The 27,500-nt window shown below is 41.9% G+C and overlaps 1 protein-coding gene across 2 annotated transcripts in view; it reads left to right on the forward strand.

Moving 5' to 3' along the window:
• The window catches only part of LOC133561169 (proton myo-inositol cotransporter-like), a 250,512-nt gene that overhangs the window by 124,018 nt on the left and 98,994 nt on the right, over window positions 1-27,500 (forward strand). For both annotated transcript variants that reach the window (XR_009808600.1, XM_061914444.1), the window contains exons 10-11: window positions 10,834-10,993; window positions 21,530-21,738. Coding sequence is in view for 1 of the 2 variants with exons in the window: in XM_061914444.1 (XP_061770428.1) it covers window positions 10,834-10,993; window positions 21,530-21,738 (369 nt within the window). In the remaining variant the exon portion in view is untranslated. The remainder of the gene's footprint in view (window positions 1-10,833; window positions 10,994-21,529; window positions 21,739-27,500) is intronic.

Genomic DNA, 27,500 nt, shown 5'->3' on the forward strand with positions numbered 1-27,500 from the left:
CCAGAGAATAGTGCTCGATACCATGGTAGAGCGCAATATGTATGTGTGGAAAAAATCACAAGACTACTTCATCTCTACATACAGTAACTGTTTAATGAGGGGTTCCCTCAATCGTCAGGAGATTGACGATCCTGACGATTGAGGGAACCCCTCATGAAACAGTTCTGTAGAAATGAAGTAATCTTGTGATTTTTCCCACACATACAAACATACATACATATATATATATATATATATATATATATATATATATATATATATATATATATATATATATATATATATATATATAGTGTGTGTATGATGTGGGCGCCTATCTATATTATTATTTTTTTTTTTTTGACAATCTAATCCAATAATTCCAATGATGATGTTGATTAATTATTGGATGTTTTAGATGGATTATGAGTGACTGATTGTGTTCAGCTGCTCACGCTCTTCCTGGTGAGCCACTTCCTCCTCCTATGATTAAGAAGACAGTCCAGCTGGACGCTGCCTTTGTATGTCCGTCATGCTGAAGGAGTGAGGAGTGCTATAGTTTGTTTACCACTAAATAAGTTTATTTTGATTATATAGAAAGTCAACCACGGATAATATTTTTGTTTGTGAAAATAAATTATCGACATTTTGAATCTGGAAGTATCTCAGCGAGTGCTTATTGAAGAATTTAGTGCGTCATAAAACCTCCTCCTCAAGGCTACTCCGCAATCTTTATTTTTATTTTTTCGAAACTTTGGAACGACAGAGTAGCCGTAACATATATATACACACATAGTTGTGGTCAAAAGTTTACATACACTTGTAAAGAACATAATGTCATGGCTGTCTTGAGTTTCTAATAAATTCTATAACTCTTATTTTTTTGTGATAGTGATTGGAGCACATTCTTTCTGGTCACAAAAAACCTTCATGAAGTTTGGTTCTTTTATGAATTTATTATGGGTCTACTGAAAATGTGTCCAAATCTGCTTGGTCAAACATATACGTACAGCAATGTTAATATTTATGTCCCTTGGTAAGTTTCACTGCAATAAGGCACTTTTACCTTATTCTCGATTCAAACCGATTCTTGCAATGTATTTTTTGGTATGATAGTTATAATTTTTTTTTCAAAACAAGTTACAGATTAGCAAAGCTTTTTTCAAGTTGCATAGAAATGACCTAATTCTTTTTGAAAGAATGTGTTCTTATTAAATAAAATGTAAATTTTTTTAATTAGTTTTTAAAAATGATAAATCAATTTAAAAATGAAGATGAATAACAATCATGGCAGCACAGTGAAAGAGGGGTTAGTGCATCTGTCTCACAATACAAAGGTCCTGGGTTCAATCCTGCGCTCGGGATCTTTCGGTGTGGAGTTTGCATGTTCTCCCCGTGAATGCGTGGGTTCCCTCCGGGTACTCCGGCTTCTTCCCACTTCCAAAGACATGCACCTGGGGATAGGTTGATTGGCAACACTAAATTGGCCCTAGTGTGTGAATGTTGTCTATCTGTGTTGGCCCTGCGATGAGGTGGCGACTTGTCCAGGGTGTACCCCACCTACCGCCAGAATGCAGCTGAGTTGGGGACGGCGTGGCAGTTGGGAGAGTGGCTGTGCCAGAAACCTGAGGGTTCCTGGTCGCATTTTTCTCTGCTCCCTCCTTTCCCAGCTTACTCTCTTCATTTTTTTGTCTTGTCTGAACTTTTTTGAAGCCTCTTTCTTTGCGCTGTCCTCAAATCTAAAACATCAGACATGGATATGATCAGCTGGACTCTCGACGCAAATGACTAAGTCTTTTTGACGAGGAAGAGAGTTTCGGGGGAGCCTGGCTGCCCTGATGGAACCATTGCTGCGGGGTACCTGAGAGACTCCTGGGATAAATGGAGAATCATGTGCCTCTCAGTGGAAGAAAACTCTACCTATTTAGAACCGTGATCGCGGGGCACTGGCTGATTGGGCTGGGCATTAATCTGGTGTATCCTCAAATTCGTAAGACGATGGCAGCCACTCAAGGAGCCCAAAGGCTGTAGGTCACAATGGATGGTTTATCAGGGCTGTGGGAACACAGACTGTGGCGATTTCTGAACTGAATCGCAAGATGGATCACATAATGGAGAAGCTTGCTGAAAAGGAAAATTGAATTGAATTTGAGAGCATCCAGCATGGGCGAATAGAACAGACAATTCATTGTTTTTGCCTGCTCGAGAAAAACAAACATCCTAATCTACGATTTGACTCCCTCGAACGGCCTTGACGCAGGACCGGGATGTTTTGAAAAACACCCCCGATAGAGATAGACGCTTTTGACCACCCTCCCTCCTTCACGACACCTGGAGTCGAACTTAGATCGTTGATTACATCATCACACCCAAGACAATTGGGCATACACTCACAAACCCCCCACGCCTTCACCACCACTTTTTCCCCTTGGGGTGATGTTTGGATGGCAGCGCTTCAAAGCAGCAGTCGCCTTCCAGGGCCCCAACTCCCTGCCCCTGTGTTGCGAGTTTGTCGTGATCAAATGTATCTTGTTTATGTGTGCATTGCACAGAGGTTTATTTTCCACTCCAGACTAGGCCTCCCTTAGGAATTTTTTTTCTTATTTTCTCCCCCAGCGTTTTACCTTTTCCCATCTTTTACGGGGCTCCTTGTGGCGACCCATCAGCATTACTCTTCTGTAACCCCGTACACTTTTTGTTTGTCTAATCTTGAACGGGTTTGTGCTGTAAACAAAAATGTTGTACTTGTTGCAATGACAACAAAGACCTAGCTACCATCCTAGTCACGTCCGTTGTGTCCTTGAGCAAGACACTTCACCCTTGCTCCTGATGGGTCCTGGTTAGCACCTTGCATGGCAGCTTCCGCCATCAGTGTGTGAATGTTGGAGTGAATGGGTGAATGTGGAAATAGTGTCAAAGCACTTTGAGTTCCTTAAAAAGGTAGAAACGCTCTACAAGTATAAGCCATTAAGCTTCAGCGACCCCGAAAGGGCCAAGCGGTAGTAAATGGATGGATGAATAACAATCGTGATTCGGATGAGAATCGATTTTTTTTTTTTTGTGTGTGCACACCAACCCATGCTCAATTTTTAAGAACTGTACAGGAAAACAACAAAAACGCTGATGCTTTGAATGCACCACCCTAGTACTGCTGCATCAAGTTCTCCTAAAGGGCTTTCATGAAAAGCTCCAAAATTCTATTAAGCTACTTGTACTGTCTCCGTGCTGCCACACGCCGTTTCGACTCAAACAAAACCGATCTTGCCGAATCTGATTACGAGTGGATATATCTCATTTCTCGCCGCTGAATCAAATCACCACTCATGGGCTTTCTGCCACCGGAGAGTGGATGGCTTCTTCATCACCCGGGATTTTTTTTTTTATTCCCGGGAACCCTAATTAGCTTCCTCCATGCTCGGCGCTGGCTAACCTCCTCGCCGTCGGCACTGATGGACGGTTCCGGGGAAGTATCTGCCTGAGAGCAAGCGAGTCAATCCAAAAACAAAGCATGCAGTATATGTCGATATACTTTAAGATAACATAATAATAATAATAATAAAAATCATCCATTCATTCATTTTCTACCGCTTATTCCCTTCGGGGTCGCGGGGGACACTGGAGCCTATCTCAGCTACAATCGGGTGGAAGCCGGTGTACACCCTGGACAAGTCGCCACCTCATCGCAGGGCCAACACAGACAGACAACATTCACACTCACATTCACACCATTTAGTGTTGCCAATCAACCGTTTCCAGATAATACTTTTTTTAATGTCCTTTTTGTCAAAGAAAACCTGTTGTTATGGCGGCAAAAAGACAAAATATGCAATACTTTTAAAAGTGCAATATTTGTTGTGTAAGTAATTAAGTGAATAATTCATTACACTGATTTTGTCAGGACTAGGACTATGACTTGGATTGTTTTTCCGACGCAAAGGAAAATTGGCACGAGCCAGACGTGAATGTAAGTACATGTTTATTTTTAAGCACTATAGGTAACAAAAAGGCAAACAAATGGCGCGCACAATGGCGGAGAACAAACTTGACTACTGACAACAAAAACTAGATCCAAGGCGTAAAACACAAAACTCAATAACTGTGACCTAAAAAAAAAAAACTTATTTGGCATGGACAGAATGATAATACAGCAATGGCATGGCATGAAGGCAGTTGAGGAATATGAAAAACAAGGAAGTGCAGGAACAACAACTGAATGTCCAAAAAACAAAAACAAACATGACCAAAACAAAACATGATCCCATGGGCGTGACAGATTTTGATTCAAATTTTTTGAGCAGTGACAGTTTTAAAAACAAATTCCACCAATATAATGGATGCCACTCAAAAAAGTGTTAAAAATGAGTCATAGGTTTTTTTCTTTACTTTCAACGCTTAAGTCTCGCAAGCGTTTTGACTCCGAGGTGCACAAATTAGCACGGGTTTTGTCTTTCAGGAGGGCTCTTTAGCACATATTTCTTTTATTGAACACTTGAACATATGTTTTGGTTCCCACGAGGCACTTTAGCATACATTTTGGCCAAAAAGACTGGACTTTACCATGTATTTTGGCTCATTACAGCACAATTTAGGACGCAATTCTCCCAAGAGAGCACTTCAGCATACATTTTGGCTCCCAAGAGAGCACTTTAGCATACATCTCGGCTTTCAAAAGAGGACTTAGGCACACATGTTGGTACCCAGGAGGGCACTATTGCATGTATTTTTGCTCCCAAAAGGGCACTTTAGCACACATTTTGGCTCCCATGAGGGCACTTTTGCCTATATTTTGGCTCCCAAGAGAGAAATTTAACACACATTTTGGCTTCCAAGAGAGCAGTTTAGCACACATTTTGTCTCCCCAGAGAGCACTTCAGTACACATTTTGTCTCCCCAGAGCACTTTAGCACACATTTTGGCTCCACAGAGAGCAGTTGAGTATGTGTTTTGGTATTCTGGTTTTGGTTCTGTTTTTGTATCTCGTCTTATTTGACTTCCTTAGTTCCTGGTGGCACTTCCTGTTTTGTTTCTTTGCCATGGTTACATATTAGTGTCACCTGCCTTGTGTTTTGTACGCGCACCTGCCTCCTCATTTTTGTCCTTATTTAAGCGAGCCTCCTTTGTTCATTCGTCCTCGCAGTCTAAACAGTTTATGCAACAGGTGACGTCGCTATCTCCGCTTGTGGTAAATACCTTTTTGTACTCCTTAGCTTCCACGCTATTCCTTGTTTGTTTCCCTAGCTTATGTGCTATCGTCCTTAGTTCTTTCTAGCTCACATGCTAGTTTTGTTGGTTTTGTTTGTAGTGCCTTGTGCAAGTGTTATTGTTCCTAGTCTGATTTTATAGTAGAAATAAATCATCATTCTTACCTTCACGCTGTGTTATTCCGCCTCCATCCACGAGAGAACGCAACCGCATCCCCACAATGCCAGCCAAACGTCACACTTGGAAGGATGTTTATACCATTTTGGGTCCCTGCAGAGTACTCCAACATGCATTTTGGCTCCTAAAAGAGCACTTCAGGTCACATTTTGGCTCCCAAGAGAGAACTTTAGCATAAATCTCGGCTTTCAATAGAGGACTTAAGCACACGTTAGTTTCCCATGAGGGCACTATTGTAAGTATTTTTGCCCCCAAAAGGGCTCTTTAGCACACATTTTGGCTCCCATGAGGGCACTTTTGCCTATATTTTGGCTCCCCAGATAGCATTTTAGTCCACATTTTGGCTCCCCAGAGTACTTTAGCACACATTTTGGCTCCACAGAGAGCAGTTGAGCATGTGTTTTGGCTCCTTGGAAGGCCCCGCAGTTTGTGTCCCTGCAGACTACTCCAACATGCATTTTGGCTCCCCAGAGAGCACTTTAGCACACATTTTGGCTCCTCAGAGAGCACTTTAGCACACATTTTAGCTCCCCAGAAAGCCGTTGAGCACACAATTTGGCTCTCCAGAGAGCAGTTGAGCATGTGTTTTGGCACCCAAGAGGGCTGTTTACCCCACATTTTGGCTCCCTGGAGATACTCTAACATGCATTTTGGCTCATTTAGCATGCAGGTTTCTCCCAATAAGGGCACTTTAGCATGTGTTTTGTCTTCCTAGAGGCCATTTTAGCATGTGCTTTTCAACAATTGGACCTTAACTGGGCGCAATCACTCAGTTATGTGCATGTAAATTGACTTAACAAAGCTTGATCAGTGGTTCAGCCTAAAACTTCCACAAGGTGTTTTTGCTAGGATGGCATGCTTGCCAACCCTCCTGGATTTTCCGGGAGATTCCCGAAATTCAGGCGGAGCTGGAGGCCACGCCCCTCCCAGCTCCATGCGGGCCCGAGTGACGTGTCGACAGCCTGTTTTCACGTCCGCTTTCCCACAATATAAACAGAGTGCCTGCCCAATGACGTTATAACTGTAGAATGATCGAGGGCGAGTTCTTGGTTTTTTATGTGGGTTTATTGTTCGGCAGTTTCATTAACGTCCTCCCAGCGCGGCAACAACACACAACAACAGCAGTCACGTTTTCGTCTACCGTAAAGCAGTTCATCTGCCGTAAACAGCAATGTTGTGACACTCTTAAACAGGACAATACTGCCATCTTCTGTGCATGCATATGACAATAACATCTACGGCTTTTACAGCAGTGGTTCTTAACCTTTTTTCAGAGATGTACCGCCTGTGAACATTTTTGTTATTCAAGTACCCCCTAAAAACAAAGCATTTTTAGTTGGGAAAAAAAAAAGATAAAGAAGTAAAATACAGCACTATGTCGTCAGTTTCTGATTTATTCAATTGTATAACAGTGCAAAATATTGCTCATTTGTAGTGGACTTTCTTGAACTATTTGGAAAAAAAGTTATAAAAATAACTAAAAACTTGTTGAAAAATAAACAAGTGATTTAATTATAAATAAAGATGTTTACACATACTACACTATTAACCACTAATATCACAGTCAAAATGAAAGCTTGTTCCCATAGGCACCAAAAACTGTTAACGTTTAGACAAAAGTGTATATTATATATACTATTATATATATATAGGCTTCACGGTGGCAGAGGGGTTAGTGCGTCTGCCTCACAATACGAAGTTCCTGCAGTCCTGGGTTCAAATCCAGGCTCGGGATCTGCGTGGGTTCCCTCCGGGTACTCCGGCTTCCTCCCACTTCCAAAGACATGCACCTGGGGATAGGTTGATTGGCAACACTAAATTGGCCCTAGTGTGTGAATGTGAGTGTGAATGTTGTCTGTCTATCTGTGTTGGCCCTGTGATGAGGTGGCGACTTGTCCAGGGTGTACCCTGCCTTCCGCCCGATTGTAGCTGACCCCGATAGGGAATAAGCGGTAGAAAATGGATGGGATGGATGGATTATATATATAGTATTTATATAGGTGTGTGTGTTTTTAGTATATGCATGTGCATATGTATGTAATTATGTGTGTATATGTATGTATATATGTATATGGATTGTATATATGTGTGTACATATGTGTGTGTTGTGTATATATGTGTGTGTACATATGTATATATGTAAGTGTGTGTGAATTTAAATGTATTATATATAGATAATATATAGCATCTATGCAGCAACCACTGAATTGAATTATATTATATGTATTATTGTATTATATATTGTGTATATATATATTGTATATGTATAGGGGTGGGACCAAATAAGTTTACTTCCTCCCACTCCCTTTTAAGCCAATCTTGACATCTACAAAAGATTAGTCACATGTTATGTTTTCAATGTAGGTGTAAAAATAATGTATTTAATGTCATTTTTTTGTTTTGTTTGCATGGCTCAAAATAAACCATTCATTCATTCATTCGTACTGCGATGAGATGGCGACTTGTCCGATTGTAGCTGAGTTAGGCACCAGCGACCCCAAAGGGAATAAGCGGTAGAAAATGGATGGATGGATAGCTTTAAATATACTCCTCCCCTCTTAACCACGCCCCCCAGCCCCCACCTTCCGAAATCGGAGGTCTCAATGTTGGCAAGTATGTAGGATGGCATCAACAGAGGTCTTTCTTTATCTTGATCAACATCTTATTTGTCTTCAGGTCGACAGCTCAGTAAATATTAAAACGATGAAGCTGTGATTTTGGGTCATTTTGGGCCTTTTAATGATTCAAGTGTTTTTCTTCCTCATAACGATGTCAGACGTAAAGCATTCCCATGCCTCCATCTTTTCGGAGTATCCAACCTGTTTGTGTATTATTGGATTCGTCTTCCCAAAAGTTGCCATCCGCGTATTACCCGACCGGCTGGTTTCCTGAGACGGGGGTTGCCATAGCAACAGGTAGCCACGTAAGGCCCGGATGGCCAGTCAGGGCAGGGCGGACGTGAGCACGAAGAAGAAGTGATGGGAGGAGGATGAGGGTGGGGGTGCATGGCAAGCAGGCTATTAATAGAGCTTATCAGGAGCCAGCTGCAGAACACCGTGGTCTTGTGTTACCTCCACGTGGAGCAAAATGCACTTCGGATTGTTCAGCGGTGTCCTCAAGATGGTTATATTTGGAGCTTGGATTTTTAACGGGTCAAAGGTCCTAAGCTATGGTCACAGAAGAACATTCTGTCACATTTAATTTGTGACCACGAAGCACTCGCTTTACACTCAATGATGTAATAAAGCAAAAGTACCCAATGTGATTTTACCGTAAATCGGTCTAACGACAGCAAAAAAAAAAAAAAAATCAAAAGTTGGCGCCTACACCGTTAGCTTAATGCTAACTTACAATGGACGTGCCCATTGAGATGCTAAGGAAAATTAGCCTTTCGATCGTTTTGAATTTGTGCTAACAAATGAGATTTTTAACAAACGAAAATGTACATAACCAAATTGATTTCTACTCTAAAATCACATAACTGTGTGGGAATTATTATTGTGTGCGTGCCTGTTGCATTTCCATGGAGGCTCGTAGTGATACTTGCCAACCCTTCTGGATTTTCCGGAAAACCTCCCGGGACAAATTTTCTCCCGAAATTCAGGCGGAGCTGGAGACCTGAGTGAGGACAGCCTGTTTTCACGTCCGCTTTCCCACAATATAAACAGCGTGCCTGCCAAATGACGTTATAACTGTAAAATGATCAAGGGTTTCTTATGTGGGTTTATTGTTAGGCAGTTTCAGTAATGTCCTCCCAGCGCGGTAACAACACACAACAACAGCAGTCACGTTTTCGTCTACCGTAAAGCCGTCCGTCTGCCGTAAACAGCAATGTTGTGACACTCTTAAACAGGACAATACTGCCATCTACTGTACATGCATATGGTTAGAAAAATAGTGACAGAGAATAGAACAAGGATGGACAATTCAACCCTTAACTCAATGAGTAGATGAGTGTTATGTGTGTGTATATGTGTAAATAAATGAACACTGAAATTCAAGTATTTATTTTATTTATATATATAAAATTAAATAAATACATATATATAGCTAGAATTCACTGAAAGTCAAGTATTTATATATATATATATATATGTATATATATATATATATATATATATATATATAATGCTTGACTCTTAGTTTTCAGATTCATGTTGAAAAGGGTTTCAGTACTCTTGATAACAACTAGCCAGCTGAATTAGGTGAGTTTGAATAATACACAATGGTTGGTATTCAAGGATAAACACAAAATACAAAAAATTATACATGACAAACAGAAATGGCATCATTAAACAGTAAAAAAGTGAACATTATAAAGTGAAAATAATGCTGTAAACATTATTTTAAAAAAAGCAAAACACACAAACAACCTGACTGGGATAAAATGTCTATAACTCAGCTTCAATACTTGCTCTTGAACAAGTGTAAACTTAAAAAAAAAACTATCTACACATTCCTTTCAATTGTTTGCCCCAGTCAGGGGGGGTCAACACTTGAAGTCCAAGCATAATGGGGAGATTCTTTCTAACAAAGACGAACACTTCAAGATGCTAACGTGTAAGCCTGCTCCTGTGTTCATGAATGAGTGCTAAAAAGCCTCTCACTCTAAAGAGTCATTAAAATGTCTTACAACTTTACCACCACGCTTGACTTTATTGTGGCATGTTTTGCACTCCACCTCTTCATCTTTTTTGTTTTGTAGGGTAAAATAATCCCGCACAGCTGACATCACAGACCTGTGGATGTGTTGAAGGTGTGCTGGAAAATGCAGAACGGAGCGTAGGGAGCAGCAGAATAGTGGAATGTGGCGACTTGCATTGCAGCTCCCTCTATGTGTGTGTGAATGGGTAAATGTGGAAGTAGTGTCAAAGTGATTTGAGTATCTTGAAGGTAGAAAAGCGCTATACAAGTACAACCCATTTATCATTTATGTATTTAAATCGGTGTGTTGGAAAACACGGACCGGATTTAAAAAAAAAACTGGATCTGGATCTGCATTTAACCATGCCTTGCCGATATGCATTTTTTGGCAAATATCGGCGGCCGATCCGATTCAAATATCGAATCATGACAACCCTACTCCCAAGAATCGAATTGAATCAAATCATGTGGTTCCCAAGGATTCACAGCTAGACTAAACTTCCTGTATTGCAAAAATTTAAAAATGTTTGCACTTGTAGTGGCTCTAAATGTACTTGTGGCGGGCCTATGAATTCTGCCTAGCAACAAGTGCTACTTTTGTTTTTTTGTAAAAATGCTCCTAATCATTCAAAAGTAATGACCTTTTTTTTTCCCACATTGCTTTGGAAATAAACCCTCACACTGTCCTGTTTTTATTTTATTTTACCAACACGCAGATTAGCACGTGTTTGATTCCCCCTGCAAACTTTGTATTCTTGTCAAAATGATTTCTAGGTGTTTTCCGTTGCCATCTTGTTGATCTCGCTGTCTCTCGCCTCTCCCACGCCGCAGGAATCGCCTCCATGACGGTGCCCGTGTACATCGCAGAGGCCTCGCCGCCGCACCTCCGCGGCCAGTTGGTGACCGTCAACACCCTCTTCATCACCGGCGGACAGTTCGTCGCCAGCGTCGTCGACGGCGCCTTCAGCTACTTGCAGCGCGACGGCTGGAGGTCAGACACGCACGCGGGAGAAATCCGCGAGACGATTCTTTTGTGTCGGACACACGTTTGTTTCGCCGTGACGTACGCGGCGTGATGCACGATATCATCGGCCGTGGTATCAAATGGCAAAGGGGCACTAAAGCAAAATGTCAAGGCATGCAGACTTCTGCACATTATGACCATGCAGTGCAGTCTCATCTCAACTACTTTTAAAGCCCATTTGCAGTGTTTGCATGCTGAGTTGGGAAATGTCAGAGTAGAGAAAGGCTGTCCTTTCTGCTTGATGTTGCAGACAAGAGAAATTCCGACATCTAAAATTGTTTTTCAAGGTACAGCTCTGATGCGAAAGAACATCACACAGTGTTTTATGTGTTTTGGCTCCCAGGCACGCTCTTGAGCAGGCGTTTTGGCTCCCAGGAGGGTACTTTAGCAAGTGTTTCGACTCCTTAAAGGGGGATTAAGTGTTTTGACTCCCGAAAGGGTACTTTAGCATGTTACTTAGTTCTTAGAGAGCACTTTAGCACATATATTGCCTCTTAGAGGGCACTCTAACTAGTATTTTGGCTCTTAGAGGGCACTTTAGCTAGTATTTTGGCTCTTAAAGGGCACTTTAGTTTGCATTTTGGTTCCTAAGAGAGCACTTTAGCAGGTGTTTTGGCTCCCATAAGGTTACTTTGGCACATATTTTAGTTCCTAGAGGGCACTTTAGCACATATTTTAGCTCCTAGAGGGCACTTAAGCAAGCGTTTCGACTCCTAAAAGGCTAATTAAGTGGTTTGACTCCCGAGAGGGCACTTGAGCACGTATCTTCGCTCTTAGAGGGCACTTTAGTTTGCATTTTGGTTCCTAAGAGAGCACTTTAGCAGGTGTTTTCCCAGAGGTTTCTTTGGCACATATTTTAGTTCCTAGAGGGCTATGGAGCTTGATTCACATACAATACATATCAAGCAGTTTGACTCCTAAAAGGTGACTTTGTTAAGTGCTTTGGCTCCCGGGAGGGCACTTTAGCACATATTTTAGCTCCTAGAGGGCACTTAAGCAAGCGTTTTGACTCCTAAAAGGCAAATTAATTAAGTGGTTTGACTCCCAAGAGGGCACTTGAGCACGTATCTTCGCTCTTAGAGGGCACTTTAGTTTGCATTTTGGTTCCTAAGAGAGCACTTTAGCAGGTGTTTTGGCTCCCGGGAGGTTACTTTGAGTTGGCACATATTTTAGTTCCTAGAAGGCACTTTAGCAAGCGTTTCGACTCCTAAAAGGTGACTTTATTAAGTGTTTTGGCTCCCAGGAGGGCACTTTAGCAAATATTTTAGCTCCTAGAGAGCACTTTAGCAAGCGTTTTGACTCCTAAAAGGTAACTTTATTAAGTGTTTTGGCTCTTAAAGGGCACTTTAGTTTGCATTTTGGTTCCTAAGAGAGCACTTTAGCAGGTGTTTTGGCTCCCAGGAGGTTACTTTGGCACATATTTTAGTTCCTAGAGGGCACTTTATCAAGCAGTTTGACTCCTAAAAGGTGACTTTGTTAAGGGTTTTGACTCCTTAAAGGGGGATTAAGTGTTTTGACTCCGGAAAAGGTACTTTAGCACGTTACTTAGTTCTTAGAGAGCGCTTTAGCACATATATTGCCTCTTAGAGGGCACTTTAGCTAGTATTTTGGCTCTTAAAGGGCACTTTAGTTAGCATATTGGTTCCTAAGAGAGCACTTTAGCAGGTGCTTTGGCTCCCAGGAGGTTACTTTGGCACATATTTTATTTACTAGAGAACACTTTATCAAGCAGTTTGACTCCTAAAAGGTGACTTTATTAAGTGGTTTGGCTCCCAGGAGGGCACTTTAGCACATATTTTAGCTCCTAGAGAGCACTTTAGCAAGCGTTTTGACTCCTAAAAGGTGACTTTATTAAGTGTTTTGGCTCCCGGGAGGGCACTTTAGCACATATTTTAGCTCCTAGAGGGCACTTTAGCAAGCGTTTCGACTCCTAAAAGGCTAATTAAGTGGTTTGACTCCCGAGAGGGCACTTGAGCACGTATCTTCGCTCTTAGAGGGCACTTTAGTTTGCATTTTGGTTCCTAAGAGAGCACTTTAGCAGGTGTTTTGGCTCCCAGGAGGTTACTTTGGCACATATTTTAGTTCCTAGAGGGCACTTTAGCAAGCAGTTTGACTCCTAAAAGGTGACTTTATTAAGTGTTTTGACTCCTTAAAGGGGGATTAAGTGTTTTGACTCCCGAAAGGGTACTTTAGCATGTTACTTAGTTCTTAGAGAGCACTTTAGCACATATCTTGCCTCTTAGAGGGCACTTTAGCTAGTATTTTGGCTCTTAAAGGGCACTTTTGTTTGCATTTTGGTTCCTAAGAGAGCACTTTAGCAGGTGTTTTGGCTCCCAGGAGGTTACTTTGGCACACGATTTAGTTCCTAGGGGGGACTTTAGCACACGTTTTGACTCCTAAAAGGTGACTTTATTAAGTGTTTTGGCTTCCGGGAGGGCACTTGAGCACATATTTTAGCTCCTAGAGGGCACTTTAGCAAATGTTTCGACTCCCAAAAGGCGAATTAATTAATTGGTTTGACTCCCGAGAGGGCACTTGAGCACTTACCTTGGCTCTTAGAGGGTACTTTAGCACATATCTTGCGTCTTAGAGGGCACTTTAGCTAGTATTTTGGCTCCTAAGAGAGCACTTTAGCATGTGTTTTGGCTCCCAGGAGGGTACTTTAGCACATATTTTTCTCCCAGAGGGCACTTTAGCAAGCAGTTTGACTCCTAAAAGGTGACTTTATTAAGTGTTTCGACTCCCGGGACAGCACTTTAGCACATATATTGCCTCTTAGAGGGCACTTTTGCACATATATTGCCTCTTAGAGGGCACTTTAGCTAGTATTTTGGCTCCTAAGAGAGCACTTTAGCAGGTGTTTTGGCTTCCAGGAGGTTACTATGGCACATATTTTAGTTCCTAGAGGGCACTTTATCAAGCAGTTTGACTCCTAAAAGATGACTTTATTGAGTGTTTTGGCTCCCGGGAGGACATTTTAGCACATATTTGTGCTCCTAGGGGGCACTTTAGCAAGCGTTTCGACTCCTAAAAGGCTAATTAAGTGGTTTGACTCCCGAGAGGGCACTTGAGCACGTATTTTGGCTCTTAGATGGCACTTTAGTTTGCATTTTGGTTCCTAAGAGAGCACTTTAGCAGGTGTTTTGGCTCCCAGGAGGTTACTTTGGCACATATTTTAGTTCCTAGAGGGCACTTTAGCAAGTGTTTTGACTCCTAAAAGGTGACTTTATTAAGTGTTTTGGCTCCCGGGAGGGCACTTTAGCACATATTGTAGCTCTTAGAGAGCACTTTAGCAAGCGTTTTGACTCCTAAAAGGCTAATTAAGTGGTTTGACTCACGAGAGGGCACTTGAGCACGTATCTTCGCTCTTAGAGGGCACTTTAGTTTGCATTTTGGTTCCTAAGAGAGCACTTTAGCAGGTGTTTTCCCAGAGGTTACTTTGGCACATATTTTAGTTCCTAGAGGGCACTTTATCAAGCAGTTTGACTCTTAAAAGGTGACTTTATTAAGTGTTTTGGCTCCCAGGAGGGCACTTTAGCACATATTGTAGCTCTTAGAGAGCACTTTAGCAATCGTTTTGACTCCTAAAAGGCTAATTAAGTGGTTTGACTCACGAGAGGGCACTTGAGCACGTATCTTCGCTCTTAGAGGGCACTTTAGTTTGCATTTTGGTTCCTAAGAGAGCACTTTAGCAGGTGTTTTGGCTCCCAGGAGGCTACTTTGGCACATATTTTAGTTCCTAGAGGGCACTTTAGCAAGCAGTTTGACTCCTAAAAGGTGACTTTATTAAGTGTTTCGACTCCTTAAAGGGGGATTAAGTGTTTTGACTCCCGAAAGGGTACTTTAGCATGTTACTTAGTTCTTAGAGAGCACTTTAGCACATATCTTGCCTCTTAGAGGGCACTTTAGCTAGTATTTTGGCTCTTAAAGGGCACTTTTGTTTGCATTTTGGTTCCTAAGAGAGCACTTTAGCAGGTGTTTTGGCTCCCAGGAGGTTACTTTGGCACACGATTTAGTTCCTAGGGGGGACTTTAGCACACGTTTTGACTCCTAAAAGGTGACTTTATTAAGTGTTTTGGCTTCCGGGAGGGCACTTGAGCACATATTTTAGCTCCTAGAGGGCACTTTAGCAAACGTTTCGACTCCTAAAAGGCGAATTAATTAATTGGTTTGACTCCCGAGAGGGCACTTGAGCACTTACCTTGGCTCTTAGAGGGTACTTTAGCACATATCTTGCGTCTTAGAGGGCACTTTAGCTAGTATTTTGGCTCCTAAGAGAGCACTTTAGCATGTGTTTTGGCTCCCAGGAGGGTACTTTAGCACATATTTTTGCTCCCAGAGGGCCCTTAAGCAAGCGTTTTGAATCCTAAAAGGTGACTTTATTATGTGTTTCGGCTCCCGGGACAGCACTTTAGCACGTATCTTGCCTCCTAGGGGGCACTTTAGCTAGTTTTTGGGCTCCTAAGATAGCACTTTAGCATGTGTTTTGGCTCCCAGGAGGGTACTTTAGCGCACATTTTTGATCCCAGAGGGCACTTAAACAAGCGTTTCGACTCCTAAAAGGTGACTTTATTAAGTGTTTTGACTCCCGAGGGGGCACTTGAGCACGTATTTTGGCTCTTAGAGGGCACTTTAGTTTGCATTTTGGTTCCTAAGAGAGCACTTCAGCAGGTGTTTTGGCTCCCAGGAGGTTACTATGGCACATATTTTAGTTCCTAGAGGGCACTTTATCAAGCAGTTTGACTCCTAAAAGATTACTTTATTGAGTGTTTGGGCTCCCGGGAGGGCAGTTTAGCACATATTTTAGCTCCTAGAGGGCACTTTAGCAAGCGTTTCGACTCCTTAAAGGCTAATTAAGTGGTTTGACTCCCGAGAGGGCACTTGAGGACGTATTTTGGCTCTTAGATGGCACTTTAGTTTGCATTTTGGTTCCTAAGAGAGCACTTTAGCAGGTGTTTTGGCTCCCAGGAGGTTACTTTGGCACATATTTTAGTTCCTAGAGGGCACTTTAGCAAGTGTTTTGACTCCTAAAAGGTGACTTTATTAAGTGTTTTGGCTCCCAGGACGGCACTTTAGCACATATCTTGCCTCTTAGAGGGCACTTTAGCTAGTATTTTGGCTCATAAGAGAGCACTTTAGCGGGCGTTTTGGCTCCCAGGAGGTTATTTTGGCACATTTTTCAGCTCCTAAAGGGCACATAAGCAAGCATTTTGACTCCTAAAAGGTAACTTTATTAAGTGTCTTGGCTCCCGGGAGGGCACTTTAGCACATATTTTAGCTCCTAGAGGGCACTTTAGCAAGTGTTTTGACTCCTAAAAGTGGAATTATTAAGTGTTTTGACTCCGGATAGGGCACTTTAGCATGAATCTTGGCTCTGAGAGGTCACTTTAGCACATATCTTGCCTCTCAGAGAGCACTTTAGTTGGCATTTTGCCTCCAAAAATAGCACTTTAGTAGGCGTTTTGGCTCCCAGATGGGTACTTTAGCACATATTTTTGCTCCTAGAGGGCATTTTGGCAAGAGTTTTGACTCCTAAAAAGGTGACTTTATTAAGTGTTTTGGATCCCGGGAGGGCACTTTAGCACGTAACTTGGCTCTTAGAGGTTACTTTAGCACATATCTTGCCTTTTAGAGGGCACCTTAGCACATATCTTACCTCTTACAGGGCACTTCAGCTAGAATTTTGGCTCCTTTAGCAGGCGTTTTGGCTCCCAGGAGGATACTTTGGCACATATTTTAGCTCCTACAGGGCACTTTAGCAAGAGTTTTGACTCCTAAAAAATGACTTTATTAAGTGTCTTGGCTCCAGGGAGGGCACTTTAGCACGTAACTTGGCTCTTAGAGGTTACTTTAGCACATATATTGCCTTTTAGAGGGCACTCTAGCACATATCTTACCTCTTACAGGGCACTTCAGCTAGCATTTTGGCTCCTTTAGCAGGCATTTTGGCTCCCAGGAAGATACTTTGGCACATATTTTAGTTCCTACAGGGCACTTTAGCAAGCGTTTTGACTCCTAAAAGGTGACTTTATTAAGTGTCTTGACTCCTGGGAGGACACTTTAGCACATATTTTAGCTCCTAGAGGGCACTTTAGCAAGCGTTTTGACTCCTAAAAGGTGACTTTATTAAGTGTCTTGGCTCCTGGGAGGACACTTTAGCACATATTTTAGCTCCTAGAGGGCACTTCCTTTTTTTTTTCTTTTTTTTTCTTTGTCATGAAAAAGGGAGGTTTTTGGGGTTGGTGCACTAATTGTAAGTGTATCTTGTGTTTTTTATGTTGATTAAATAAAAAAAATATACATATATAATTTTTTTTTCTAAATAAAAAAAATATTAAAATTTATAAAAAATTATTCTGTGGCCCGGTACCAAACGAGCCGCGGCCCGGTGGTTGGGGGCCACTGTCTTAGAGGATCTGCTCCAATTTTGTTGTTCTTTAAACCTGTTCACTGCAATAATGACAATAAAACTCTATTCTATTCTAATTGGTCCCAGAGACCCGCCATAAAAAATGTTGAAAAACAACTCATTTATATTTTTTTTCTTTCAACGTTTAAATCTCTTCAAAAAAAGTTTTCTTTGACAAAGGGGAATTATAAAACAAATGTAAAAAAAACAAAAAAACATGAACAAATATTAAAAACGTATAATCAACAGATCTAAATTTGAAAATAATACATATTGATTATGATTTTGGATTACAAACACCTTTTAGTCTGATTTTTTTTTAACTCTCGTTGTATATGTATATGTCAATAATTTATAACATTGATTTTGATTAATTATTATAATTTTTTGAACGCCTCCTTTAAAAAAACAGCAACATCGCAAGTTTTTTTCTCGATAGATTCCATCCATTTACTCCTTTATTCCTCTATTTAATGTTTTTTTTTTTTTCTTTGGTCACAGTATTTTTAGAATGTGCCGCAAGCCTTTTGAAAAATTAGCTGCGGACACTTTTACAGTAAGGCATGCTTTCCCCCTTCATCCATTCCATCCTCCTGCACCCTGCAAGCAGCCCCTTTCTCAGAACAAAACTGATTGTGCGCTTAAGTGGACGCAATTAAAGAGCCATTTTCCTCTCTGTGACCGTGTAGTGTTTCAGAGGTTTGCTTGTCTAGACACTGTAAATTGCATGTATGCCGCCCAATATGCAGTTTTTGCCTCATCCGTCACTTAGAATGAGTGTAAAAAATGCGTTATGAATGACGTTTCCTCATTTTTAAGTCAGAAAGAGAAAGAAAGTATACGGTATTATCTGCTCCCAGACGCTACACTGCAGCTATTCCTGGATTATTCAACTAATCCTACTCTTCAATGATTGAAACTTTTATTAGTATATTGCACAGTTCAGTACATATTCCGTAAAATTGACCACTAAATGGTAACACCCGAATACATTTTTCAACTTGTTTAAGTCGAGGTCCCAATAATCAATTCATGGTACAAATATCCACCCCAGCAGACGATGGCGTGGAACACCGCAGAGGCCACCACAGTGGATATGTTTATTTTACTTTTTATTCATAGCTGTATGTAGAAGTGTCTGGTTGTATCTGCTGCTTTAATGTCTTTGATGTCCTCTGTGTTCTTTGATGTTTGATGTTTCCCTCTTACACACATGTAAGAGGGATGTGTACTATAGCTATGAGTCGTTTTTTTTTGTTTGGTTTTTTTTCCCCCCTTGGCCTCAGTCTGCACCCCCACTCCAGGCCCCAGGCTAAGACCGATTTTTATTTTATTTTATTTTAATCTTTTATTCTTTTCTCCCCCCCCCCCCCCCCCCATTTACCTGTATGTCATCTTTTTTGTAAGGGGCGCTGGAAGCCGGCAGACCCGTCAGCGATCCTGTTCTGTCTCCCTGTAATGTTTGTCTGATCTTGAATGGGATTGTGCTGAAAATTGTAATTTTCCTGAAGGAACTCTCCTGACGGAATACATAAAGTACTATCTAATCTAATCTAATATACTATCAGCATAATACAGTCATCACACAAATTAATCATCATAGTATATACATTGAATTATTTACATTATTTACAATCCGGGGGGTGGGATGAGGAGCTTTGGTTGATATCAGAACTTCAGTCATCAACAAAGAAATGGACATTGAAACAGTGTAGGGCTTACTTAGTAGGATATGTACAGCCAGCAGAGAACATAGTGAGTTCACATAGCATAAGAACAAGTATATACATTAGAAGTACATTTGATTATTTACATTAAGTTATTTATAATCCGGGGAGATGGGATGTGAATGGAGGAGGGTATTAGTAAAGGGTTGAAGTTGCCTGGAGGTGTTGTTTTAGAGCACTTTTGAAGGAGGATAGAGATGCACTTACTTTTATACCTGTTGGGAGTGCATTCCACATTGATGTGGCATAGAAAGAGAATTAATTAAAGACCTACTGAAACCCACTACTACCGACCACACAGTCTGATAGTTTATATATCAATGATGAAATATTAATCATTGCAACACATGCCAATACGGCCTTTTTAGTTGACTAAATTACAATTTTTAATTTCCCGCGGAGTCGCGGAATGATGACGCGTGTGTGTGACGTCACGGACTGTAGAGGACATATTAGCTCAGCACCATTTGCGGTTAAAAGTCGTCTCTTTTCATCGCGCAATTAAACAGTATTCTGGACATCTGTGTTGCTGAATCTTTTGCAATTTGTTCAATTAATAATGGAGACGTCAAAGTAGAAAGACGGTGTCGGGAAGCTTTAGCCTTTAGCCACACAAACACACGGTGTTTCCTTGTTTAAAATTCCCGGAGGTGAAGCTTTACTATGGATCAGAGCGGTCAAGCGAACATGGTTCCCGACCACTTTCGGTGAGAAAATTGTGGTAAAAAGTCGCCTCTGAGCTTGCGCCGTCCATGCAGCTGCCGTCGACTTCCCTCAGAGACTGGCGTCAACACACCCCTCCGACTATCAGGTACTATTTAATCTCACTAAAACACTAGCAACACAATAGAAAGAGAAGGGATTTCCCAGAATTATCCTAGTAAATGTGTCTAAAAACATCTGAATCCGTCCCAATGAATCCGCCTTTTTTTGTTTTCTTCTAGTCCTTCACTGTCAATATCATCATTTACGAATCTTTCATCCTCGCTCAAATTAATGGGGAAATTGTCGTTTTCTCGGTCCGAATAGCTCTTGACGCTGGAGGCTCACACCGGTGACGTCATCATCTGCGACTTCCGGTACAGGCAAGGCTTTTTTATTAGCGACCAAAAGTTGCGAACTTTATCGTGGATGTTCTCTACTAAATCCTTTCAGCAAAAATATGGCAATATCGCGAAATGATCAAGTATGACACATAGAATGGACCTGCTATCCCCGTTTAAATAAGAAAATCTCATTTCAGTAGGCCTTTAAGACCTTTGTTTGATCGGAATCTGGATTTAACGTGTTTTGTGGAGCTCCCCCTGGTGTTTTATCCCCTCCTCCAAGTAGTTCAACATGTACTTCGGTATCAGGGAGGAGGAGCGGATTTTATAGACTAGTCTTTTTTTGATTGATTGATTGATTGATTGATACTTTTATTAGTAGATTGCACAGTTCAGTACATATTCCGTACAATTGACCACTAAATGGTAACACCCGGGCTTCACGGTGGCAGAGGGGTTAGTGCGTCTGCCTCACAATACGAAGTTCCTGCAGTCCTGGGTTCAAATCCAGGCTCGGGATCTTTCTGTGTGGAGTTTGCATGTTCTCCCCGTGAATGCGTGGGTTCCCTCCGGATACTCCGGCTTCCTCCCACTTCCAAAGACATGCACCTGGGGATAGGTTGATTGGCAACACTAAATTGGCCCTAGTGTGTGAATGTGTGTGTGAATGTTGTCTGTCTATCTGTGTTGGCCCTGCGATGAGGTGGCGACTTGTCCAGGGTGTACCCTGCCTTCCGCCCGATTGTAGCTGAGATAGGCGCCAGCGACCCAAAAAGGGAATAAGCGGTAGAAAATGGATGGATGGATGGATGGTAACACCCGAATAAGTTTTTCAGCTTGTTTAAGTCGGGGTCCACGTTAATCAATTCATGGTAGTCACACACAAGATTCTCACAAGAATGAGGCCAACATTCATTCACTGATGTTATAGAATTTATTAAAATGTATATTGTAATACGATGTAAGTTAAATTATCACCTCAACGGATAAAATAACAAAACGGTAAGATGCAAAGACTGAAGTCAACGTGACCATCGCCTTTGTAGTTAGAGTTCTTGGTTGACGGCGCCATGTGCACCCTGAACTCCATTGTAAAATTGTTTGATGCTTGAATCTACCATGTTCACATAGGGTAAGTTTGCGGTTTTGTTAGATTGATTTCGGCCATGGTGCCATTTTGTGTTGTTTATTACATAATTATAATATTTAAATGATGATAAATGAATGTGTTGTGGCAGTTGTGGATGTCACCAATGCGGCGGTTTGAGGCAGAAGGATTTAAATCAAGCCTTGACATCTCTCCCCTCCTCCGCCTCCCCAGGTACATGCTGGGCCTGTCGGTGGCGCCCGCTGTTCTCCAGTTTGTGGGATTCCTCTTCCTGCCCGAGAGCCCTCGTTGGCTGATCCAGCGCGGGCTGACCCAGAAAGCCCGGCGAGTGCTCAGCCAGATCCGGGGCAACCAGAACATCGACGAGGAGTACGACGGCATCAAGAACAGCATCGAGGAGGAGGAGAAGGACGGCGGAGGAGGTGAGAGCGAGAGCCGGGGTAAACGTTGATAAAACATGCGACGTGTGTGTGTGTGTGTGTGTGTGTGTGTGTGTGTGTGTGTGTGTGTGTGTGTGTGTGTGTGTGTGTGTGTGTGTGTTGGTGTTGAAGCGTACGTATGCACACAACACATGTTGACTCCTCTGTGCCAACAAACACTTCCTCTTGTCACGGCAAAGGCAGCGAGGCTTGCAGGCTAATACTCGCAAATTTGCACAATATTGTCGCGTCCAAATTACAAATAAGTTTGTCCAACAGGAGTGTCAAATGTACAGGCGCTGTTACGGCCCAAGAACAGGCTTAATCCGGCCAGCGGCCTGCAAGATGGGTTGAAGTATAAAATGAGCTGCAATTTTTTTTACTGAAAGAAACTGCTGTTCCATACGTGTCCACTGGATGTCGCACTAGTAATTCATGTTGCTTACCTCCTCTCCAAGGTTCTCATAGTCATCATTGTCACCGACGTCCCACTGGGTGTGAGTTTTCCTTGCCCTTATGTGGGCCTACCGAGGATGTCGTGGTGGTTTGTGCAGCCCTTTGAGACACTAGTGATTTAGGGCTATATAAGTAAACATTGATTGATTGATTGATTGATTGATGTATAGCCCACGTCACGCATGACAGTGTTTAAAGATGACGTGTCACGGTGTCGGTTTACTTAAAGCGCTTTCTGGATTGGCTGCCGCTACTCCAATCAGCGCAGGTGCCAGCAATCCGCCGCTCTTGTTGTGGCTGGCAGCAGACTGATGCAGTATCGATCCATAGTACCGTCTTTAATTGTAAATTATCACCTCAACGGATAAAATAACAAAACGGTAAGATGCAAAGACTTAAGTCAACTTGACCATCGCCTTTGTAGTTAGAGTTCTTGGTTGACGGCGCCATGTGCACCCTGAACTCCATTGTGAAATTGTTCTATGCTTAAATCTACCATGTTCACATAGGGTAAGTTTGCGGTTTTGTTAGATTGATTTCGGCCGTGGTTTTTGATTGATACTTTTATTAGTAGATTGCACAGTACAGTACATATTCCGTACAATTGACCACTAAATGGTAACACCCGAATAAGTTTTTCAACTTGTTTAAGTCGGGGTCCACGTTAACCAATTCATGGTACAAATATATACTATCAACATAATACAGTCATCACACAAGTTACTCATCATAGTATGTACATTGAATTATTTACATTATTTACAATCCGGGGGGTTGGGATGAGGAGCTTTGGTTGATATCAGTACTTCAGTCATCAACAATTGCATCAACAGAGAAATGGACATTGAAACAGTGTAGGTCTGATTTAGTAGGATATGTACAACCAGCAGAGAACATAGTGAGTTCACATAGCATAAGAACAAGTATATACATTAGAAGTACATTTGAGTTGTTTATAATCCGAGGAGATGAGATTTGAATGGAGGAGGGTATTAGTAAAGTGTTGAAGTTGTTGAAGTTGCCTGGAGGTGTTGTTTTAGAGCGGTTTTGAAGGAGGATAGACATGCACTTACTTTTACACCTGTTGGGAGTGCATTCCACATTGATGTGGCATAGAAAGAGAATGAGTTAAGACCTTTGTTAGATCGAAATCTGGGTTCAACGTGGTTTGTGGAGCTCCCCCTGGTGTTGTGGTTATGGCGGTCATTTACGTTAAGGAAGTAATTTGACATGTACTTCGGTGCCATTTTGTTTTGTTTATTACATAATTGTAATATTTAAATGATGATAAATGAATGTGTTGTGGCAGTTGTGGATGTCACCAATGTGGCGGTTTGAGGAAACACTCTTGCTTTGCTAAACGTTTTTGATGGTGAAGTGCCAACATGCGAAGATGAACAGGAAGTGCTTAAAGGCCTACTGAAACCCACTACTACCGACCACGCAGTCTGATAGTTTATATATCAATGATGAAATATTAACATTACAATACATGCCAATACGGCCGGGCCAGTTTACTAAACTGTGGGATGTTCCAAATAAGTGTTTGGTGAGCATTCCTCAACTTTATCGGTATTTATGGCCACCTTTCCCGAATTCTTTGTCACGTGTTGCTGGCATCAAATTCTAAAGTTCATGATTATTTGCAAAAAAAAAAAAAAAGTTTGTTAGTTTTAACATCAAATATGTTGTCTTTGTAGCATATTCAACTGAATATGGGTTGAAAATGATTTGCAAATGGTTGTATTCTGTTTATATTTACATCGAACACAATTTCCCAACTCATACGGAAACGGGGTTTGTATAATGAATAACTTTTTTAAAGTAATTTTCAGAACACTGTCAGCGTGTGTTATGGTTCTGGCAGTGGTTTAGAGCTATTAACCACTGATGTGACACAGAATGAACGGATTCCCAGTGAGCAGTAATCAGCCTTTTTGACGTTTCCCCAAGTGTGTCATCGAGGGGACATGAACACAGCTATCTGCGCTGTGACCAGTCGCCAAAGAGAGGCGTGGGGGTGGAGGGGGGGGGAGGGGGGGATCACTTTCATCCAGTATCTAATCAACCTTGACAAGTGAGAACACGGTGTGTCTGGCAGGAGTGCCATCCAAACATCCCCCTGGGGCCCGCCTGGCCTGCAGTGAAGAGGAACCTTCATCACACTCGTGCACACACGGGCTGCACACCCACTGTGTGCTCAGCTGTTTCATTTCAGCGTCTCTACTTGCAATTTGCATCCTCTCGGTTAGCCGTGTTGGAACATTTCAAACAGGATACAGTTGGCCAGTTTTCATGCGACTCATTAAACATTTGCATTTTCAAAGCGGAACACTATGCATTGTGTCTCCCACCGTTTGGGTTTTGCCTCGTAATTTAGTGCAGTGCGTAACATCCGGACTACAGAGCGCACCGGTTTGTAGAAGTTTATAACATTTTAGGGAAAAAACCTATTTGTTCATATAATAGCTGCACCGAGCCGCAGATATATGTGATGTGAAATTAGTTATTTACCCAGAAAGATTTTGCAAATATTTATGTACATGCCTTAAAGGGGAACATTATCACCAAACCTATGCAAGCGTCAATATATACCTTGATGTTGCAGAAAAAAGACCATGTATTTTTTTAACCGATTTCCGAACCCTAAATGGGTGAATTTTGGCAAATCAAACGCCTTTCTGTTTATCGGTCTTTTAGCGATGACGTCAGAACGTGACGTCACCGAGGTAAAACACCCGCCATTTTCATTTTCACATTACAAACACCCATCCTCAGCTCTGTTATTTTCCGTTTTATCGACTATTTTTCGGAACCTTGGAGACATCATGCCTCGTCGGTGTGTTGTCGGAGGGTGTAACAACACTAACAGGGAGGGATTCAAGTTGCACCACTGGCAAAAAATCTGCCGCCAGACCCCCATTGAATTTGTGTCTTCACATTTTACCGGCGTTGCTAAGACAGACATGGCACAGAGATGTATGGATAACCTGCAGATGCATTTGCAACTATTAAGTCAACGAAATCACAAAGGTGAGTTTTGTTGATGTTGTTGACATATGTGCTAATCAAGCATTTTGGTCAGGGCATAACTGCCAGCTAATCGATGCTAACATGCTACGCTAATCGATGCTAACATGCTATTTACGCTAGCTGTATGTACATTTGAAACGAGATACCCACATATAATGCGAAACAAACACTTACCAATCAACGGATTTAAGTTGCAAAAGTCCTGATCGTTTGGTCCGCACATTTTACCGGCGATGCTAATAAGGCAGCCATGCTATGGGCCACTTCATTAGGTACACCCATGCTATGGCCGAATAGCGTCAATAGCTATTCGCTCAATAGCTTCAATTTCTTCTTTAGTTTCGTTTTTGCTATCTGCCTCCATACTCCGACCATCTGTTTCAATACATGCGTAATCTGTTGACTTGCTTGAACCGCTGAAATCCGGGTCTGAATCCGAGCTAATGTCGCTATATCTTGCTGTGGTAACCGCCATGTTGTTTGTATTGGCAGCACTGTATGACGTCACAGGGAAATGGACAGTCGCATCGCAAATAGCGAAAATCAAGAACTTTAAAGCTTTTTTTAGGGATATTCCGGGAGGTGTAGAATTTAGAAAAAAAACTTTGAAAAATAAAACAAGCCACTGGGAACTGATTTGTATTGTTTTTAACCCTTTTGAAAATGTGATAATGTTCCCCTTTAATTAATAATTGCCAACCCTCACGATTTTCCCGGGAGACTCCCGAAATTCAGTGCCCCTCTCGAAAATCTCTCGGGGCAACCATTCTCCCGAATTTCCCCCGATTTCCATCCAGGCAACAATATTGGGGGCGTGCCTTAAAGCAGTGTTTTCAACCACTGTGCCGCGCGTGAGATACGATCTGGTGTGCCGTGGGAGATGATCTAATTTCACCTGTTTGGGGTAAAAAATATTTTTTGCAAACCTGTAATTGTAGTCTGCAAATGATGTGTCGGTGTTGTCTAGAGCATGGTCCCCAACCTTTTTGTATCCGCGGACCGGTCGACGCTTAATAATTTGTCCCGCGGCCCGGGTGGGGGGGTGGAGGGATGTCCTTTTTTTTTTTTTTTTCTTTGTCATGAAAAAGGGACGTTTTTGTCATGAAAAAGGGAGCTTTTTGTGCTTGGTGCACTAATTTTAAGTGCATATTGTTTTTTATGTTGATTTAATACATTGAAAAAAAAAATATATATATATATATATATATATATTTTTTTTTTAAATAAAAATTCATAAAAAATTCTTCTGCCCGGTGTTTGGGGACCACTGGTCTAGAGTAACCGTGTAATACTCTCCCATATCAGTAGATGGCAGCAGGTAGCTAATTGCTTTGTAGATCCTGTAAACAGCAGGAGACAGTGTGAAGGTAAAAAAGGTATTTAATGCTTAAAGAAAAAAATATACAAAAGGTGGGTGCCCCTAAGAAAAGGCTTTGAAGCATAGGGAAGGCTTTGCGGAACAAAACTAAAGCTGAACTACGAAGTAAACAAAACCAGAATGCTGGACGACAGGAAAGACTTACTGTGGAGCAAAGACAGCGTCCACTAGAGATGCGCGGATAGGCAATTATATAATCCGCATCCGCGTCACCAAAGTCGTCATCCACCCGCCATCCACCCGAACCAACTTTTTATTGGGACCGTACCCGCCCGCCAACCGCCCGCTGAATTTCATCAGAGGTTGGCCACCTTTACCAATCACAGAGCTATTCAAAACTGTCTCACAGTGTAATGTAGTCAATTGGAGCCGCTAACGTTCTCGCGACTATTCAATAGCGTTCATCCTGATGACAAGAATATGGGTGTGCTGTGAAGCCATTGCCTTAGACATCTTCAACAACATGTACGAACCGATTGTTTGTCCAGCAACATGTTGTGTACAGCCTCCGCAATCACACGTATGAGATTGAAAGGCATACTGGGTGATACAGAGTACACTGATGGTTGTGATATAAACAACTTTAACACTTACTAATATGCGCCATGCTATGAAGCCACACAATACAAGATTGACAAACACATTTCGGGAGAACATCCTCACAGTAACACAACATAAACGCAACACAACTAATACCCATAATCCTTTGTATTCATGACACTCCTGAATATATTTTACACCCCCGCGTCCCCAACCCCGCCCACCTTACTGACGCAGGGGGGGGGGGGGCGAGGTTTGGGGTGTATAAAATAGTCAGGATGTGTCATGAATACAAAGGAGTATGGGTATTTGTTGTGTTGCGTTTACGTTGTGTTACTGTGAGGATGTTCTCCCGAAA

This window comes from Nerophis ophidion, linkage group LG10, assembly GCF_033978795.1.
Source record: "Nerophis ophidion isolate RoL-2023_Sa linkage group LG10, RoL_Noph_v1.0, whole genome shotgun sequence".
Taxonomy (NCBI): Eukaryota; Metazoa; Chordata; class Actinopteri; order Syngnathiformes; family Syngnathidae; genus Nerophis; species Nerophis ophidion.